The following is a 20,557-nucleotide window of genomic DNA, read 5'->3' on the forward strand; positions in this document are numbered from 1 at the left end:
GTTCATAATGAAGATTATTTCCTTTGCAATTATAATAAATTAAACAAATGAAAGCACTGCACCACCTCATGGATGCAGGAGCTAAATTGAATTCATTCTAAATACAATTCAAGTTAAAGGCGACTGAGAAAGTTGATATATGTAGAGCAAGTTTATCCTATAAATTATTCAGAAATACAAACCTTTGCATCTAAAATATTGAGAGTTGTTTCAATCTGCTGGATACGAAGAGAAAGGTCTGCTAGTTTCTGAAAAAGAAAGATTAGAAACAAAAGGATAAAGTTAAAAATTATGGTTTAAATATTTGTGATTTTCTAATATACTACTCTCTTATTTACATGAGTAAGAATTGAAACTCAAGTATTCAATTATCTTCATTAGCATGTTTCATGGTTATTTTATAAAACTGTATTCATAGAGAAGAAGAAGTTACATTTTCAGTCTTATGAAACTCATTATCAGAGCCATAATCAATCACTGGGACCAGAATGTAAACTCCTCTGAAGACAGAGTTTTTTATTCACTGTACACCCCTTGTGCCCAAAGCAGTACTTGACACTTAACAGGAGCCCAATAATTACTTGTTGCTGAATGAAGGAATTCTTCATAGAACACAGGATTAAAAACTAGCCCCAAACAGAAAGGAGCAGGGTCTGCCTTTATATATTACTTAAACACATAAATATATACAATTAGTCCCGAATTCAAACTTTCCAAGTTTGAAAAGTAAAAAAAGATGAAATTGGAAGATAAGTAGTTAATGTTGGGAAGAATTAAAACAAAGAGAAAAAATAAGAATACTAAAAAAGCAAAGGAATCAACCATCAAAACTCAAGATAAACCAGAACCAAGAGCTTACCATGCTCTAGTTATTCTATACCATTAAATTAGCCATATATATGTGTTGTGTGTTAGTCGCTCAGTCACGTCTGACTATTTGTGACCCCATGGACTGTAACCTGCTAGGCTCCTCTGCCCATGAGATTCTCCAGGCAAGAATACTGGAGTGGGTTGCCATGTCCTTCTCCATTTCAAAGTATGTACTTGATATCTTTTATAATCCCACACATTTTATTTTATGCATTTAAAAACATTAATTTCATTTCACTAGACTGCCAAAGGATTCATGGCAAAATTAAGAACCTCTGCTTTTCAAAGATTATTCAGCCTAATAAATGTTTTTGAGTCTGTTCCCATGTAATTACTGCTGTAACACACATAAATATGTACTTTCTAAAAAGCCACTGTCACTTGACAAAATACACCTGGTTTCATTTATGGGCTGCTAAAGCTCATTTCTATGATGTTTATGTCTTCTTCATTTTCCTTCTAAACTCCTAGACCACCAGAAAGCAGGTTTCTCAGTCTTGGCTCTATTGACTGAGCTCTACTGACTGGCTTTATTTTGGACTGGATAATTCTTTGTTGTAAAGGTCTATCTTGTGCACTATAGGATAGTTAGCAGAATCTCTGACCTTCACCCACTAATTGCCACAAAAACTCCCCAACTGCAACAACTAAAATGTCTCTAGACGTTGTCAAATGTTCCCTGGTTGAGAACCACTACTCTGAAATGTAGATGACTATGGATATAAGTAACATAATCAATAACAGTAATTGTCCCCACCTCTGAAAGTTTCAGCAGAGAGGAAACAAGAAAGGTATGTCTACTTTCCCATCCATTTAACCATCCATCCTCTTTATCAGGATTTAAAGCAAACCTGAAGTATCTTGAGTTGGGACAACAGGGGAATTTACAAGGCTCCTAGTTTGTCAGATAAAGTTGAAGAGTTCTTGATGCACCACCCACCTATTTGCAAGGCAGTGCATTTTACTCAAGTGAAAAAAAAAAAAAAAGAGGAAGAAATATGGAGCTAATAGTTGAGCATGGGAAAAAAAGTACTGTGGGACTTCAGCTTTGTAAAATATCCAGTTTGAAGATCCAGTTCTTTAAAAGAGAAAGTATTTTAAATGAATGGATCTCCGGGTACCTCATTTTGGGTTGCGTATGTCCTAGAAGCCAGAGAGAGAAGCAACTAATGGTTTTACTAAGCTTCATCTGACACTTATATCCAGCAGTTGTAAAAGTTTTAAAAGCAGTTGTAAAAGTTGTAGCAGTAAATAGGGTTTTCAGCAAAACCTTATTTGGTTTAAGGTGAAGTCTGATGGTGGGCCTAAAAACTGGACATAGAAGATAAGCACTAAATTTTTTTTTAGGTCATGTGAAGATTCTCAGAGCTTTTGCTTGTATTTTTTTTTTTTTTAAAGAAATGTTTTAGAATATTTAGAAATGACTAAAATCCCAGTATTCTAGGCATGTTACAAGTCTGAGTCAAATACACCTGATTGCCCTGTTTGCTGAATACCTTTAACTTTAAAATTCACAATAAGGTTAAACTTCCACTTAGTCTTATCTGTGCTATGCACAGAACTTGCGTTGTTCTCCATGTACTTCCTATTTAAAATTTGCAATCCCTGTCCCAATGGACTACCACAAGATTTTGATGATTAGGATCAGAACAGAAATGCTTACTGGAGACTTGTGAGGGAAGAGGCGACGACCTGGAGTAACTCTGTAACTTGGGTCAGATTCAACTACTTTCCTTTCTCCATCTTCTAATTTTTCTCCTATCCTGGTTCTAGTCATTAGAAGAGTTACAAAGTAGTTCAGTATCCAGAAAGTTTTTTAAAAGCTAAGTTCTTCACTTTTCTCTTTATCAAAGAACTCTAAAACCAGTATTAGTGATGAAGAAAGACCCCTATTGGTTTCAAATTTAATTTCCATTTGAGTTTAGCTGTGACTGAAGTTACTGTTTGGGTTTGGTTCAGAGCAGATTAGGTGAAAAAACTAAAACAAAAAACCCCTCAATGGCCCTCCCCCAACAAAAAAAACCCAGACAAACCCAAACCCACTAGGGGACAAGGGACAAGAAAAGGTTTTCTTTTCCCTCCAGTTCACTTCAAGTTCAAAAAGTAACAGCTGAAGTTCAATTTTTTTTTTTTGGAGGGAAACAGAGTGGTTTTGGTTCTTGTTTAAGGCTTTAACTAAACAAAGACCACAGGTTTAATAGCTGCTATAAATAAATAACATCCCAGTTTGGAAATTGATCTTAACTTGGGAGAAAATGGCCCTTCATGTATGAATATGTACTTTATATCCCTGGAGTTTATCATATAAAATACATCATATTAAATAGAAATGGCATGGTAAAGAAGAGAACACAAATCGAAAAACTAAATTTTGAAATAGCTGTAAAGAAGACACTGTAATCTCGCACTTGAAAATGATGTAAACACACCTCTTATTCAGATCAGATGGTGCAACGGGACAGAAGATTGCAACCAGTTAACAGATCAGAATTGGAATCCCAGCTCTTACTTTCTAGCTGTTTGAATGTAGGCAAGCAGCTACTTGCAGCTACTGCAGCTATAAATACTATGCCCTCAAATATACAATGAGTGCATGAATAAATGACTAAGCAAATGATTTAAGCCTCTCTACATCTCTGTTTCTGTATTTCTAAAAAAGAGATAATTGGACCTTTCTTAAAGGTCTGGGCTGTGATAATTAAGTACATGTAAAGCACTTAGCACAATGCCTAGCACAGAATAACTACATAATAAATATTATTCTCATCACACCAAGTAAAAAGTCTACAATTGACATAAACATCCAAGATGAATGCTATAAGATGAATTTTAAATAATGAGTGACAGTCAAGCCTAAATTACCATCCATTAAGGAGAAAAAGGCAATTAGCTACTTTTAAATTTCATGAATTTTTGTCAATAAAGTTTTTTCTGGGGTTCAAGGAAATAGTGATATAGTCAAAACAGTTGGAGGGGGGTAGTTGAGAGAGGAACAGAAGGCAGGAAAGAATGAATCATGAGGCTTTGATAATGAATAAGCAATCAACAAGACAGTTATTGTTATACTTTATCTGTATGTGTGCTCAGTTGTGTCCAATTGTTTGAGGCCCAACTCTCAGAGACCTGACTCTTTGAGACCCTGTGGACTGTAGCCCACCAGGCTCCTCTGTCCGTGAGATTTTTTGGGCAAGAATACTGGAGTGGAGTGGGTTGCTATTTTCCTCCTCCAGGGGATCTTCCCCACCTAGGGATCAAACCTGAGTCTCCTGTCTCCTGCACTGCTGGCAGATTCAGTTGAGCCATCGGGGATTCCCCACTGAAGGGGTATTAATTTTAAGTGGTCACTGAACTCTTGTAAAGTAGAATTTGCAAGCTTATGGAGAAATACTGTCATATCTGTGTGGGAATTTTCTCTAGCCTATGGACTGAGCACAATGATTTTCTTTAATATATTAAAGTGTATATATGTGTATCCTGTTTCTAACACACAATAATGTTCCCAAGGACATCTATATTCATACACTTTTTAGGCAGCAAACACCCCTCTATGAATGTCTCATTCAAGGACTGGATCATGGGGGATACTCAAATGATGAACAGTAATTTCAGCACTCAGGTAGTTCATGACACCAAAGTGGAGCCCGAAGGTTTAACATGATCCTCAAGTAGTAAAGAAAACTGATCAAGAACACCTTTTGGTTTTAGATGACTGTCCTACTTCCTTGTCCCCCTTTTCTTCTTTCTTAACACCAATTTCAAGTCATGCTTCCCATTTTCCTTCCCACTCTCTTTTTCAGTTTTTTGTTAAGACAGGTGTCCCTGGATCTGGTACCTAAACTGTCATTGGGTTGTGTGTGAGTGCTCAGTTGTTTCTGACCCTTTGTGACCCCATGAACTGGAGCCCGCCAGGCTCCTCTATCCATGGGATTTCCCAGGCAAGAATACTGGAGTGGGCTGCCATTTCCTAGTCCAGGGGATATTCCTTACCCAGGGATCAAGCCCATGTCTCCTGCACTGGAAGACAGACTCTTTTACCACTGTGCCACCTGAGTCATTGTGTTACTTAATCCTTAATTCACAAGTCATTTGCATAAAGTATTTTTATTTCTATCATGATATTTGATGCCCAAGTTATGCTTCTAGGCTACCTTCCCAATCATCTTTTCCATCAAGCAATGTAACATAATTTTAATAGAAACTGAAACAATGTATATTTAAAATGCAACCCTTTGGGTAAGAGAAACATAACCAATTTCAAAATTTAAAAAAGCGTTTTTGTGAAACCTTGGAACTGCTTTTGTTCTGTTTAATCACAATAAACCTAACTGAACTATTTCACAAAGCCTCCAGAAAGTTCATTCAGCAGAGATGGGCTGTAGGAACTGACAGTAATAGAATCAAAGAGGATTTAAGGTACGTCAACACAATAACTGGAGGGACAAGAGGTCAAAGTACATGATTGCATACACTGTAATTCTTGCTTTACTCATTTGTTACCTTCTAAAGTGCAAGGTGACATTGGGCCACTCATTAAACCAGTATCAAAGGACCTACCTCCTCACAAACAGTAGAAAAGCGGTTGAGGAACTGTACAGTGTGCACCACAAACTGGTTTAGAAATGCCACCGTTCTTTTCTGTTGAATAGCTGGCACCTGTTTTACGTAAAAATAAACATGATCCGTACAGGACGAAACGCACAACACGCAATCACCTTGATATTTATAATAAGTAGGCGTTCTGCTGTGTGATACAGTTACTGGAAGTACTGCGAATAGTCATTAACTTGTTTTCCTAAACTGTGGGGGTGGGGTGTCCAAAATGACAGAGGCTGCAAAGTTTGAGAACGGGTTCTGGATTCACAGATGCGAACTTTCGAGGTAAGGCTAACACACAGAAACACGAAAAACTGAAGGGCCAAATATTAAAGAGGTCGGGTTAGACGTCGGAACGGGTATCCCTTGAGGATAAGAACTCGTGACTCAGGAAGGGAAGGAGAGGAGAGGCATACTACTCCCGCCCCACCTCAGAAGGCTAGGGAAGGACCCCTTTTTAACGTGAACTGTGGGACCCTCCCTCCCAAGAGAGGGGGAAGACAAGCACAGGCCAGGGTTGGGCAGAGAGGTGGGGTCTCTCTGGGAACCCAGCGTCCCTTCCCCATCCTCCTCCCAGGTCACAGAAATCCAACTCCATTTTTACAAACCTTAGTCAGGTCTATGCCTGAGCCCATGAGAGGAAGCCCATCCTCATCCATCTCCTCAGCGGGCGGGGGACCCAACGCTCACCCCCAAACCCCTCCCCAGCCCTGTCCGCCCAACCCGGTAATAGCGTCCGAACGCCTCTCCTAGTCCGCGCCTCCCGGTCCGGGGAAACGCCGGAAGGAAACGTCTCTTCCCGCCAATCACTCGGCGCCTTCCAGAGAGCCTGCCCAATCGCACGGTATTCTGGGAATGGTAGTTCCAGCTCCTGGTGGGTTGCCATCCATGGGGCCGCACAGAGTCGGACACGACTGAAGCGACTTAGCGTGCATGCATGCATTGAAGAAGGACATGGCAACCCACTCCAGTGTTCTTGCCTGGAGAATCCCAGGGACCGAGAAGCCTGGTGGGCTGCCGTCTATGGGGTCCCACAGAGTCGGACACGACTGAAGCGACTTTATGTGTGTGTGTGAGTCGGACACGACTGAAGCGACTTTATGTGTGTGTGTGTGTGTGTGTGTGTATTTAAACTTAAGTGCCAGAGTGTGTGTGTGTGTGTGTGTGTGTGTGTATTTAAACTTAAGTGCCAGAGTGTGTGTGTGTGTGTGTGTGTTTAAACTTAAGTGCCAGAGTGTGTGTGCGTGTGTATTTAAACTTAAGTGCCAGAGTGTGTGTGTGTGTGTGTGTGTGTGTATTTAAACTTAAGTGCCAGAGTGTGTGTGTGTGTGTGTGTGTGTGTGTGTGTGTGTGTGTGTATTTAAACTTAAGTGCCAGATACTCTGCTAGGCCTTGTGGTGAATACAAAGATTGAATGCGGTTTAGCACATGTATCTATCTAGAGAACATAGAAACATTATCCTAAGTTGGAGGATTGACAAAAATGTTTCTTTCAAAGTGCTCTTTAGAAAAGAAACAGAATGCTATGAGATGTAATTTCTAGTTAAGAGAAAAGTGGGAGTGTCTCTCCATCTCCTATGATCCTTGATGATTACTGTTCATCAATCATCCATAGCTCCTGACAGCAGTGCCACTCATAACTTAACTGAATTTCCAGGGCTGTTAAAAATAATATCTAGAAGTTTTGGACAACTGCCAGAAATCCTCTGGAATATATACTCCTTCCTCTAGAGTTTCTCTCATTGGATTTCACTTATCGTACTAAATTCTGGAGACAAAGCAAGTAAATTGTAATGAATACTGATTTTAGAAGTCAGACTAAAATACTAATGAATACTGATTTTAAATGCCACCTGCATATACCCATTAAATTAAAAAGTCTTTAAGAATCTCTTAATAGTTATCTTTGTTTTCATAGCAGATAACTAGAATGTCACTTTTATCATGAATCAGTTCTTAGGTGCGGGAAATGAGACTGGGTTCCTATTTTTTTGTTTTTCTTTCTGCTCTGCTTCAGGATGAACAATTAGAGGAGTATAGTATTGGTTCAGCATAGTGGGAAAATAAATTTAAATAGCCCCTACCCCTGCTCCCCACTTCCCCCAGGAGTGATGCTGTGCTTAGATCACTCAGATGTGTCTGATTCTTTCTGACCCCATAGACTGTAGCCCACCAGGCTCCTCTGTCCATGGGGATTCTCCAGGCAAGAATACTGGAGTGGATTGGATGCCCTCCTCCAGGGGATCTTCCCAACCCAGCGGTCGAACCCAGGTCTCCTGCATTGCAGGCAGATTCCTTACCTCTGAGCCACCACGGAAGCCCAAGAATACAGGACTGGGTAGCCTATCCCTTCTCCAGGGGATCCTTCTGACCCAGGAATCGAACCAGGGTCTCCTGCATTGTAGGCAGATTCAGTCATCTATTGGGACTTGGTTAAGTAAAGGAATTCTAGCCTCTTTATTCATTCTAGGCTAGATATAACCTAACCTAGTGAAAAATCCATTGTTTCAGGCTCCTTCTTTTAATTGTGCCTTTCTTCACTTCACTCTGAAAGTTGGGTTGTAGGCTTTTGTAGGCAGTAGTCCCTAAAAGTGGGTAACTTCAGGAGAAGATATCTGGAGATATTTACAATTGGGGGGGGGCAGTAAAACTGCATATAGCCTAATGATTAACAAAGCTTGTTTAGTAGCAGGGAGGTCCTTTTGCTATGTTGTATCCTGGGACTTTAACTTATGTAGTTGATGAGTGATGACTGAAAGGTAATTACCATTGAAAGAATGTTACTTATGTTTCCCAAGAGAAGGAGACCCGTGATGCCACACATTTTGTAGGGGAAACACCAAATTTTGGTTGGGAGGCAGGCAGAAGCAAGAGCCAGGGGAAAGCCTATGCCATATCCTTTATTGTGATTTCTGTGGTTGAAAGGTAAGGCAGGACAGGAGAAACAGGTGAAGACTGGCTGGTGTGAATAATTCCAGCGGGTTTAGGGCACAAGAGTTGTCCCTTTTGTCTGTACCTTGCCCTGGGTTGAATTATGGCAGGGGAAATATTGGCTTGGTGTAAAAGTTTACATAAGGAGGTGGTTGGGGGTAATGGGCTCAGATTGGTTGGTTTGTGTATGAAAAACGAGCTTGCAAGTAAATTGTTTGACTAACTTTGGGAATTAGCTAGTCCTGGTAGATGCTTGTCTTTCCCAGGATCTTTAAGTCCACAAATTTCAGAGCTTCAGAGATACAGAAATTTATATTTATGTGTGTATATATATATAGTTATATATAGTTACATATATTTATATATAATTATACATATAATTAATATAACTTTATGTGACGAATATGTGCTAAAAAGACAATTACAGAATCCAAGAAAACACAGAACACTCGTATTCAGTATATGACCTTTCAGATGACAGTTTCAGAAAGGCACCTCACTTCTGGGTCTAGAGCCTCATTCAGTTTCTAAAGAAGTGATCAGAGGGGAAGGAGTAGCTGCCTGGCTATGGAAACCATGGGGAGGGTATTTAGGAGACAGGGTCTAATCATCCCTTATCCAGACTCTCAATTAAACCTCCTGTTTTGCTGCTGCTAAGTCGCTTCAGTCGTGGCCGACTCTAAGCGACCCCATAGACGGCAGCCCACCAGGCTCCACTGTCCCTGGGATTCTCCAGGCAAGAACACTGGAGTGGGTTGCCATTTCCTTCTCCAATGCATGAAAGTGAAAAGTGAAAGTGAAGTCGCTCAGTCGCGTCCGACTCTCAGCGACCCCATGGACTGCAGCCTACCAGGCTCCTCCGTCCATGGGATTTTCCAGGCAAGAGTACTGGAGTGGGGTGCCATTGCCTTCTCCGTCCTGTTTTAATTACCCCTAAAACAACATTGCACCCTGCTTCTGAAGAACTGGTGTCCCCCCCCACCCCCGATCCAAGTATCTTCTAAACTGTCACATCTCTTCTTTTAGTCCATAAAGTACCCTGCTTTCATCACTTATTTGATACCTAACACATTGTGACCATGTGGTATTGTTAACCTCTTTGTAAATTCTTTGAGATCACAGGCCAGTTTCCATTCCTTTGCTGTTCTTCAGTTGCTCAGTCGTGTCTGACTCTGCGATCCCATGGACCGCAGCACGCCAGAATTCCCTGCCCCTCACCATCTCCTGGAGTTTGCTCAAACTCATGTCCATTGATTCTGTGATGTCATCCAACCATTTCATCCTCTGTCATCCCCTTCTCCTCCTGCCTTCAATCTTTCCCAGCACCAGGGTCTTTTCTAATGAGTCAGTTCTTTGCATCAGGTGGCCAAATTGTTGGAGCTTCAACAATTCAAATTGTTCAGCTTCAGCATCAGTCCTTCCAATGAATATTCAGGATTGTTTTTCTTTAGGATTGACTGGTTTGATCTTGCAGTCCAAGGAGTCCATTTCTTCGTATTCCCTTATACCTGTTACAGAGCCATGCACATGATAGCAGAATCTGCTTATTTTTAAGTTAAGAATTTATTATTAAATGTGAAATATTTATTTATGGAAAACATAAAGAAAAAAGCATAGGAAGGAAGAATGTAACCCACAATCACTCTTCTTAGAACTAACCATTACCATTTTGATAGAGCCAAGGTATTTTTATCTTGAATTCCTAAGTCAGATTTTTTTCCTTTTTCCCCATTGGTGAGGGTATAAATGAGGCAGGCTTCAGTCATTAGCTTTGTACACCTTCTATAGTACCCTGTCTTCTTCATAGAATAACTTTCTCCATTTATTAAAAAAAAAGCAGCAAATGATGCCACTATCAGCTGCTTCTAATTAATCTCCTCTGGCAGTTTCTGTAAATGACTCAGCACCCAGACTCCTAAAGCAGTCAGGTTATTTTGAATCACAACCTCATAAAATCACTTAACACTACTCTGTAAGTTCAATGTCAACATTTCTTCGTGTAGCCTTGTTTCTAGAATTCAAAATGATCATGTTAGAACCCTTTCTATTACCCTTTAAAAGATGACTGGGCCAAAAGGTATGAGCCAGTTAGTCTAGGAAAGTGGTTCACAATATTTTCCAGTATGAAAAGCTGTTTTAATAGAAAAGTAAATGTTGAGGAACCCCAGATGATTGTGGTTTGATATTTAATATTCGTTGAATAAATACATATACATTGTTGAGGATTTAAAATGAGAATATTAAATGGAAATGGGTTAACTATATTGGAAATCCATCTTAAAATCCCAAGTTTTCATTCAAAGATAGTATTTCAATTCCTTTTATTTTCTAGGCCAGGTCCTATTCATTTTCCTGTAATATATCCTGCTTTAGCAAATCTTGCCTCACATACTACATAGGCAGGGATAAAGTATCCTAGCTTTCATCTGAACTTGAGCCAAACCTTGGGTCACAAAATAGGTATCAAGATGACAGGCACACCTTGATGTATCTGGGAACTTTTTAACCCTCTCAAGAATTCTGAATGAGATCTTCAAAAGCCAGTCTCTTTGAACTGGAGAGAAGGCCTCATTGGCAGGCTCATTCCTTCTACTGTTAATGGGTGTTTTGGGGGAGGAAGTGGGAAATGGCAGGACACTTGAGGTCAATGTTGTTAGAATTATGCCGGCAGTTTGATTTGGGGGCCACCTATGTCATCTTAGGACCCCAGGAGTTCATAGCTTCCAAGGAAGAAGAGGATTATGATAGTGGTAAGAAGATTGAGAAACTCTTCCAATACTTTCATATTCTCCCAGTTATTTGCCATCAACAGGTTGGGAAGCAATGACTCAGGGTTTTGTAAAGATTATACACACATGCGAACACATCTTAGTTACTGTGGTAGGTGGGTAGAATGATAGGGAAAGGAATAGGTCAAAAACACTGACAGAATTTCAGAATTGCTCCATGGGTCCAAGTACATGGATTAATGTACTTAGGGTAGGGAGGTCCAGGATGGGGTGAGACCTCTGAAGCAGCTAGCTGTATATATGATCAGGTTTTATACTTTCCCAGGGAAATCTCATTAGAACTCTACAGATTTCAAGTGAAGGATGCTCCCACAGATGTTCTCTTTAGTACATCAATTCGGAGAGAATGGAGCAACGTTAGCTGTTCACAACACAGCTTGAGGCACTTGTGTCCAATTTTCAGGAGGATCGGTCCTACACAACATTTAGCAAAGTATCTAAAATGCCAGAGAATTTAAATCTTAATAGAACCCTCCTCCCCCACCCCCTTTTTTGGTAGGCTGGAAACCAAAGTGAGCCAAGCTATTATACAATAATAATAATAAAACATGGGCTTCCCTGGTGGCTCACCTGGTAAAGAATCCGCCTGCAGTGCAGGAGACCTGGGTTCAATCCTTGGGTAGAGAAGATCCCCTGGAGAAGGGAACAGCTACTCACTCCAGTATACTGGCCTGGAGAATTCCATGGACTATTCCATGGGGTGACAAAGATTCAGACACAACTGAGTGACTTTCACTTTCATAATAAAATGTATTTGAGTTATTTTATCTGTTATATATAAACACTTTGTTGTTGTTGTTCAGTCTTTAAGTCTGAGTTATTAAAAATAACTTTCATAATAAAATGTATCTGAGTTATTTTATCTGTTATATATAAACACTTTGTGTTGTTGTTCAGTCTTTAAGTCATTTCTGGCTCTTTGCCACCCCATGAAAGGCAGCACTCTAGGATTCCCTGTCATTTACCATCTCCCAGAGTTTGCACAAACTCATGTCTATCAAGTTAGTGATGCCATCCAACCATCTCATCCTCTGTTGCTCCCTTCTTTTCCTGCCTTCAATCTTTCCCAGCAGCAGGGTCTTTTCCAAAGAGTCGGCTCTTCGCATCAGGTGGCCAAATTATTGGAGCTTCATTTTCAGCATCAGTCTTTCCAATGAATATTCAGGATTGATTTCCTTTAGGATGGACTGGTTTGATCTCGTTGCAGTCCAAGGGACTCTCAAGAGTCTTCTCCAACACCACAGTTCAAAAGCATCAATTCTTCGGTACTCAGCTTTCTTTATGGTCCAATTCTTGCATCTGTACATGACTGCTGGAAAAACCATAGCTTTGACTAAGCGGATCTTTGTTGGCAAAGTGATGTCTCTGCTTTTTAAAACGCTGTCTAGGTTTGTCATAGCTTTTCTTCCAAGGAGCAAGCGTCTTTTAATTTTATGGCTGCACTCACAATGATTTTTGAGCCCAAGAAAATAAAATCTGCTACTGTTTCCACTTTCCCCCTATCTATTTGCCATTAAGTGATGGGACCGGATGCCACGTTTTTTAAATGTTGAGTTTTAAGGCACCCTTGTCACTCTCATCAAAAAGCTCTTTAGTTCCTTTTTGCTTTCTGCCATTAGAGTGGTACCATCTGCATATCTGAGGTTGTTGATATTTCTCCCAGCAATCTAGATTCCAGCTTGTGATTCATCCAGCATGGCATTTCTCATGATGTAGTCTGCATATAAGTTAAATAAGCAGGCTGATAATATACATCCTTGATGTACTCCTTTCCCAATTTTGAACTAGTCCGCTGTTTCATGTCTGGTTTTAACTGTTGCTTCTTGACCTGCATATAGGTTTCTCTGGAGACAGATAAGGTGGTCTGGTATCGTTGTTGTTCAGTTGCTCAGTAGTGTCCGACTCTTTGCAATCCCATGGACTGCCGCACGCCAGTCTTCCCTGTCCTTCACCATCTCCCACAGCTTACTCAAACTCATGTCCATTGAGTCAGTGATGCCATCCAACCATCTTGTCCTCTGTTATCCCCTTCTCCTGCCTTCATCTTTCCCAGCATCAGGATCTTTTCTAATGAGTTGGCTCTTCACATCAGGTGGCCAAATTGTTGGAGCTTCAGCTTCAGCATCAGTCCTTCCAATGAATATTCAGGATTGATTTCCTTTAGGATTGTCTGGTTTGATCTCGTTGCAGTCAAAGGGACTCTCAAGAGTCTTCTCCAACACTACAGTTCAAAAGCATTCATTCTTCAGTGCTCATATTTCTTTGTGGTCTCTCATATCTATACATGACTACTGGAAAAACCATAGCTTTGACTTTGCAGACCTTTGCTGGCAAAGTAATGTCTCTGCTTTTTAATATGCTGTCTAGGTCTCTCATAGCTTTTCTTCCAAGGAGCAAGCATCTTTTAATTTCATGGCTGCAGTCACCATCTGCAGTGATTTTGAAGACCAAGAAAATAAAGTTTGTCATGGTTTCCATTGTTTCCCCATTTATTTGCCATGAAGTAACGGGACTGGCTGCCATGATCTTTTTTGAATGTTGAGTTTTAAGCCAGCTTTTTTAAGAGTTTGGTATTCTCATTTCTTTAAGAATTTTCCACAGTTTGTTGTGATCCACATAGTCAAAGGCTTCAGCATAGTCAATGAAGCAGAAATAGATGTTTTTCTGGAATTTCCTTGCTTTTTCTATGATCCACCGATGTTGGCAAAATCCTAAAAGATAATGCTGTTTTAAGAGCTGCACTGAATATGCCATCAAATTTGGAAAATTGAGTAGTGACTACAGGACTGGAAAAGCTGTTTTCATTGCAATCCCAAAGAAAGTAATGCCAAAGGATGTTCAAACTACTGTACAATTGCACTCTCTTCATATGCTAGCAAGGTAATGCTCAAAATCCTTCAAGCAAGGCTTCAACAGTATGTGAACCTAGTACCTCTAGATGTACAAGCTGGATTTATAAAAGGCAGAGGAACTAGAGACCAAATTGCCAGCATCCATTGACAGAGAAGGCAATGGCACCCCACTCCAGTACTCTTGCCTGGGAAATCCCATGGACGGAGGAGTCTGGTAGGCTACAGTCCATGGGGTCGCTAAGAGTCGGACACGACTGAGCGACTTCACTTTCACTTTTCCCTTTCATGCACTGGAGAAAGAAATGGCAACCCACTCCAGTATTCTTGCCTGGAAAATCCTAGGGACGGTGGAGCCTGGTGAGCTACCGTCTATGGGGTCGCGCAGAGTCGGACATGACTGAAGCGACTTAGCATAGCATAGCATAGCATAGCATTGGATCACAGAAAAAAAATAAACACCTAGTTTTCATTAGTACTAGTGGAAGAAAGAACTAGCAATTTACCAAAGAAACATTAAAGTAAGAAAAGATCACTGAAAGTTATTTAAAAATAATTTCTATTGGTCTGGTTTAAACTTAAATGTCAACTAAGAAATTCATTTCTTACAGTTATAGTCTAAGTAAAAATGAACCAAAATGAACCAATTTGTTTAGACAGTCTCTCCCTTCTTTATCACTGTGGTCTGATTTACCACTAGTTGCCTCTGGCTTATTTGGAAGTTAGTTGTCTGGGTCTGGTTTCCTTTATACAGTCTCAAAAACAGATTTCCTAAAACAGTATTAGAAAGCTCTTCTTCAGATGGCTGCAGAGATTAACCTTAATTTTGGCCAAAGTCTAATCTTGTCTGGATTTGGCTTACTGATAGGACAACAGCTGTGTTTATAAGAAAGATGAAAGTTTTGTGTTTAACCACCATTAGAAGCAAAGGGATCAGCAGCATTTACTGTCTTTTATTACAAAGGGAGGAAACACCCAATTCAATACAGCACTAAAACCGCAGTTGATAGAAATGCTTATTTCATAGATCTTTAAGTCTATTGGTTATTCAAATTGTTTGCAAAGGCTGAGAAACCTGGTGACCTCACTATTACTTACCAGTGTTCATATGGATTTTATAAGCTTATATGTGTTACAAGTTCCAAGGTAGTGTATTCTGTTGCAAGTCAGTCAACAAGGCAAATAGCTATATAACAAAGACATAAGTCAAAACAGAAATAAGCTCATCCACAGAAATTGTCAGGCAAATGTAACTGGATCCTCATAAGGGCAACAATTGTTTTTTACTAATGTAGAACAGCCGAGTAGTCAGCAAGACAATTCAATGTTTTTGATTTCCCATGAAGTCTGTGTCAGTGCATGCAAAAGAAATTGGTTCTGTTGAGTTTGAGTAATGGATATGTCATCAAATGTGTGCTTGTTTTTCCTTTTGTGAAATGAGATCCTCAAAGCTGATATCCTAATTATTTTGTTGTTTTACTGTGCTTAGTGAACAAATGGTAGCTATAAATTAAAGCCACATTAATAATAACAAAAGAAAACTTCTACCTATGTTTTAAATGGCACATTTCTTTAGATGTAAAATTAGAAACAAATGTTAGCTGGTTTGAAATTCTTTTCAGATGCCTGTTAAACATAAATGTTTTTGAACCAGCAAAGTGGTTGTTCTCTCCTGTCCCCGCTGTTGAGCACAACAACAGCTTGATAGAATATACTGGAACAGAATGCTGCTTCTGAGGACCTGAGCAAGCTCTCATCAAGAATGTGTGGAAATGGACTATCATAATGATCGTTTTTACTTAAAAATTTTTATTTGGGCCTAGAACCAAGGATATTACTGGTATGGTCTAAAGTTGGGTTAAACTGAGTTTAATTTTTTGAGCTACAGAAAAATATGGGGAATAATTTAGAGCAAATTTCTCTCTTCAGAAATTAGTCTTGGGCACAATACTGTCTCATAACCTCCCAATCAGCATTTCTGGGATAATGTCAGATTTTGGACAATTACAAAAAACCAGACACAAATGTGGAAACCAGATTTCAATTTCTTCTCCACTGACATGAGATTTAAAACAGCAACAGGAACATTTCTAGGTCAGTGTCAATATGTAGTCACAAATTACCAAAGAAAGAAACAAATTGGAGAGCATGGGTGTACGATTTTGTGTTTTTGGCATGGGAGAGACATTGAAATATTCATAACATACAAGCCAAATCATAAAAATAAAATGAGACTTATGATCCCATCATTTTGAAAGGGTAGGATTTAGTTCTGACATCTTGCAGATTTGTGATATCCTGACTTTTGCTTCAACAGTCCTAAATAATACAAGTTTTAGAACATAAGCACAACTTTTTTTTCCTTCTTTCTAAAATGTTTGTAAGTGAAGCAATCCTGAGGAAAACTTATTCAACAAAGAGAAACCTCTTAAGCATATTTATAAACAAACATGGAAAAACTAAAACTAAGGGACATATACACAATCAGGTCTTGTATTATTTATCAGGAATTATAAGTGTTGACCAATAGTTAATTCCCCATCAAACATTTCCTCCCATCTTAGTCTTATTTAAACACAGTTTACTAAGAACAAAGTTTACTAAGGAAAAAGTGTATCTTTGTACCATTTAAAGTACTTGTTGGCCAATCCAATAATTGAACACACTGAAGTTTAACAAAGGAGAAGCTGGGAAATGGTCAAATAGCCTATATATGAGATCTAAACTGGAATGCAAAAGTAGGAAGTCAAGAAACACCTGGAATAACAGGCAAATGTGGCCTTGGGAGTACAGAATGAAGCAGAGCAAAGGCTAATAGAGTTCTGCCAAGAGAATGCACTGGTTATAGCAAACACCCTCTTCCAACAACACAAGAGAAGACTCTACACATGGACATCACCAGATGGTCAACACTGAAATCAGATTGATCATATTCTTTGCAGCCAAAGATGGAGAAGCTCTATACAGTCAGCAAAAACAAGACCAGGGGCTGACGGTGGATCAGATCATGAACTCCTTATTGCCAAATTCAGACTGAAATTGAAGAAAGTGGAGAAAACCACTAGACCATTCAGTTCAGTTCAGTTGCTCAGTTGTGTCTGACTCTTTGCGACCCCATGAATAGCAGCACGCCAGGCCTCCCTGTCCATCACCAACTCCCGGAGTCTACCCAAACCCATGTCCATCGAGTCGGTGATGCCATCCAACCATCTTATCCTCTGTCATCTCCTTCTCCTCCCGCCTTCAATCTTTCCTAGCATCAGGGTCTTTTCAAATGAGTCAGTTCTTCACATCAGGTGACCAAAGTATTGGAGTTTCCGCTTTAGCATCAGTCCTTCCAATGAATATTCAGGACTGATTTCCTTTAGGATCGACTGGTTGATCTCCTTGCTGTCCAAGGTACTCTCAGAAGAGTCTTATCCAAAACCACAGTTCAAAAGCATCAATTCTTCGGTGCTCAGCTTTCTTTATAGTTCAACTCTCACATCTATATGTGACTACTGGAAAAACCAAAGCTTTGACTAAACGAACCTTTGCTGGCAAAGTAATGTCTCTGCTTTTTAATATGCTGTCTAGGTCTATCATAGCTTTTCTTCCGAGCAGCAAGCGTCTTTGAATTTCATGGCTGTAGTCACCATCTGCAGTGATTTTTGGAGCCCAAGAAAATAAAGTTTGTCACTGTTTCCATTGTTTCCCCATCTATTTGCCATGAAGTGATGGGACCAGATGTCATGATCTTAGTTTTCTGAATGTTGAGTTTTAAGCCAACTTTTTCACTCCCTTCTTTCATCAAGAGGCTCTTTAATTCTTCTCCACTCTCTGCCATAAGGGTGGTGTCATCTGCATATCTGAGATTATTGATATTTCTCCCGGCAATCTTAATTCCAGCTTGTGCATCATCCAGTCCAGCATTTCTCATAAGGTACTCTGCATATAAGTTAAATAAGCAGGGTGACATATAGCCTTGACGTACTCCTTTCCTGATTGGGAACCAGTCTGTTGTTCCATGTCCAGTTCTAACTGTTGCTTATTGACCTGCATACAGATTTCTCAGGAGGCAGGTCAGGTGATCTGGCATTCCCATCTCTTGAATAATTTTCCAGTTTGTTGTGATCCACACAGTCAAAGGCTTCGGCATAGTCAATAAAGCAGAAGTAGATATTTTTCTGGAACTCTCTTGCTTTTTCAATGATCCAACAGATGTTGGCATTTTGATCTCTGGTTCCTCTGCCTTTTCTAAATCCAGCTTGAACATCTGGAAGTTCATGGTTCACATACTGTTGAAGCTTGGTGTGGAGAATTTTGAGCATTATTTTGCTGGCATGTTAAGATGAGTGCAGTTGTGCAGTAGTTTGAGCATTCTTTGGCATCATTGCCTTTCTTTGGGATTGGAATGAAAACTTTTTCCAGTCCTGTGGCCACTGCTGCATTTTCCAAATTTGCTGGCATATTGAGTGCAGCACTTTCACAGCATCACCTTTTAGGATTTGAAATAGTCTCAAAGTTTACTCAGGATAAAATGCATACCACTCCTAAAACTAAGGGCTAAAGACATCCCTCTCATTTCTTGAGAATGTCTTATCTCATAATCACCTTCATTTACAGATGTAATCACCTTTTCTCTTTTGAGGATAACACTTCCTGCCTCTTTGGCAGAACTGTATTCACACAATCACCATGAGTTTTTCCCCAGTATGTTCCCTAAAGACACAAGGCCCAGTGGGTAATTTCATTGGATAACTTTTATAAATGGGTAAGCCCTTATTCCAGAGGATCCATCTCCAAGATACCAAAATACCTAAGCTCCAATATACTTCTCCAACCTCTATTCCTAAGCCCACTCAATTCCTAAGTCTAGGACAATTTTCAAATATACTGACCCAATTTGTCTTTTTTGAAATACACCCTAAAATGACAAACTCCTACAAATTCTTTGGTCTATCTTCACGCTTTTAGGGTTCTCTGTCCCCTCACAGAGACTGTTAAAGGGAACCATGTCAAAATTCCTTCAACTTTGCCTTAAGTTAAAAATCTACTTATGAAAGGGTAAAAGAAAATATATTTAATATTTAGTAATAATATTTTACTGCATTCAATACTTAACTTGGGAACTGCTATGCTATTTGACCTGATGTGAAGAATTGACTCATTGGAAAAGACCCTCATGCTGGGATTGAAGGCAGGAGGAGAAGGGGATGACAGAGGAAGAGATGGTTGGATGGCATCACTGACTCAATGGACATGAATTTGAGTAGCTCCGGGAGTTGGTGATGGACAGGGAAGCCTGGCGTCCATGGGGTCACAAAGAGTTGGGCATGACCGAGTGACTGAATTGCTATGCTATACAATTTTTCCTTGTAATTAAACATATGCAACAGTTTATACCCTATATCTACATGATTACAAGATTTTACTATAAGAAAAAATTACCTGTAGTAATTCTGTATCTCTCAAAGATAATTTTCATTTCATAAGATGTGTCATAAAATACTTAAGATGTCTTATGAAAAGAAAACTTGAATAAAAATATTTATTTGCATTATTAATTAAAAATAAATTTCCAGTTCTTAAAAAATAAGAACTATTCATCTCTGAAATAAATTAGTATTACCTACGAATCTGTGCTGGACATGTTAGGTATCTTCATTCACCTTTCCTTAATCCTCACAGTAACTCCATGAGACAGTGATTCCCATCTTCATTTTATAGGTGGAAATGCAGCTTCAGAGAGGGCATTAGCTTGTAGGAATGCAGAGTTTGTAGAAATTTATTTAGCTGTATTATACTCTTCTGACTAGATCATATGACATGGCTGCCTTACACAATGTTTACTTCAATGATTGTGAAGAGGGTGCATGTGGTTCTATTGCCACTAGGTGCCATCTCAAAAAGATTTAACTTTGATAAGAATGGTGAAGATTTATAAAAGGTGGAGATTGTTAAAGGTATTAAATCATAAGTTATTTTCTAGGGTAAGCTTTATCCCATGTGCCAGATGTTCTAAGAATGTTGAGATGTCCAATCAAAAAGAATTCACATATAGTAAATAAACAGACTGATAACACAATGAGTCACATTTTAAAGAAACTGAAAATCATTTCTTATATTAAATTGAATAATAATCCTTTCTATTTACTGAGGAAGTTGTAATAAGACTCCTATATTTATGAGGTGAAAGTCGCTCAGTCGTGTCTGACTCTTTGTGACTCTATGGACTGTAGCCTGCCAGGCTCCTCTGCCCATGGAATTTTCCAGGCAAGAATATTGGAGTGGGTTGCTATTCCTCCTACAGGGGATTTTCCCTATCCAGGGACTCAACGCATGTCTCTTATGTCTCCTGTGTATGTATATACTGCTAACAGAAAATGCACATGCATTTACCCACACATATATTTAATACATTCAACCAATTTCCAGAATAATGGTGAAAGGAGAGGCCTGTTTTCCCTTTTGTAAATGTTTGCGTCTTTGAGAATTAGGAAAATAGCATGTATTTTAGGTACAGAACATAAGATACCCTTTGGA

The 20,557-nt window shown here is 39.4% G+C and overlaps 1 protein-coding gene across 2 annotated transcripts in view; it reads right to left on the reverse strand.

Moving 5' to 3' along the window:
- WASHC3 (WASH complex subunit 3) overlaps positions 1-6,233 on the reverse strand; it is a 54,206-nt gene extending 47,973 nt beyond the window's left edge. For both annotated transcript variants that reach the window (XM_081595558.1, XM_081595557.1), the window contains exons 1-3: positions 6,072-6,233; positions 5,425-5,523; positions 183-248 (exon numbers count right to left, since the gene is read on the reverse strand). In XM_081595558.1, coding sequence (XP_081451684.1) covers positions 183-248; positions 5,425-5,523; positions 6,072-6,122 — 216 coding nt within the window. In that variant the 5' untranslated portion in view covers positions 6,123-6,233. The remainder of the gene's footprint in view (positions 1-182; positions 249-5,424; positions 5,524-6,071) is intronic.
- Positions 6,234-20,557: the final 14,324 nt, after the last annotated feature.

Source organism: Giraffa tippelskirchi, chromosome 4, assembly GCF_054371585.1.
Source record: "Giraffa tippelskirchi isolate mGirTip1 chromosome 4, T2T-mGirTip1v1.2.pri, whole genome shotgun sequence".
Taxonomy (NCBI): domain Eukaryota; kingdom Metazoa; phylum Chordata; class Mammalia; order Artiodactyla; family Giraffidae; genus Giraffa; species Giraffa tippelskirchi.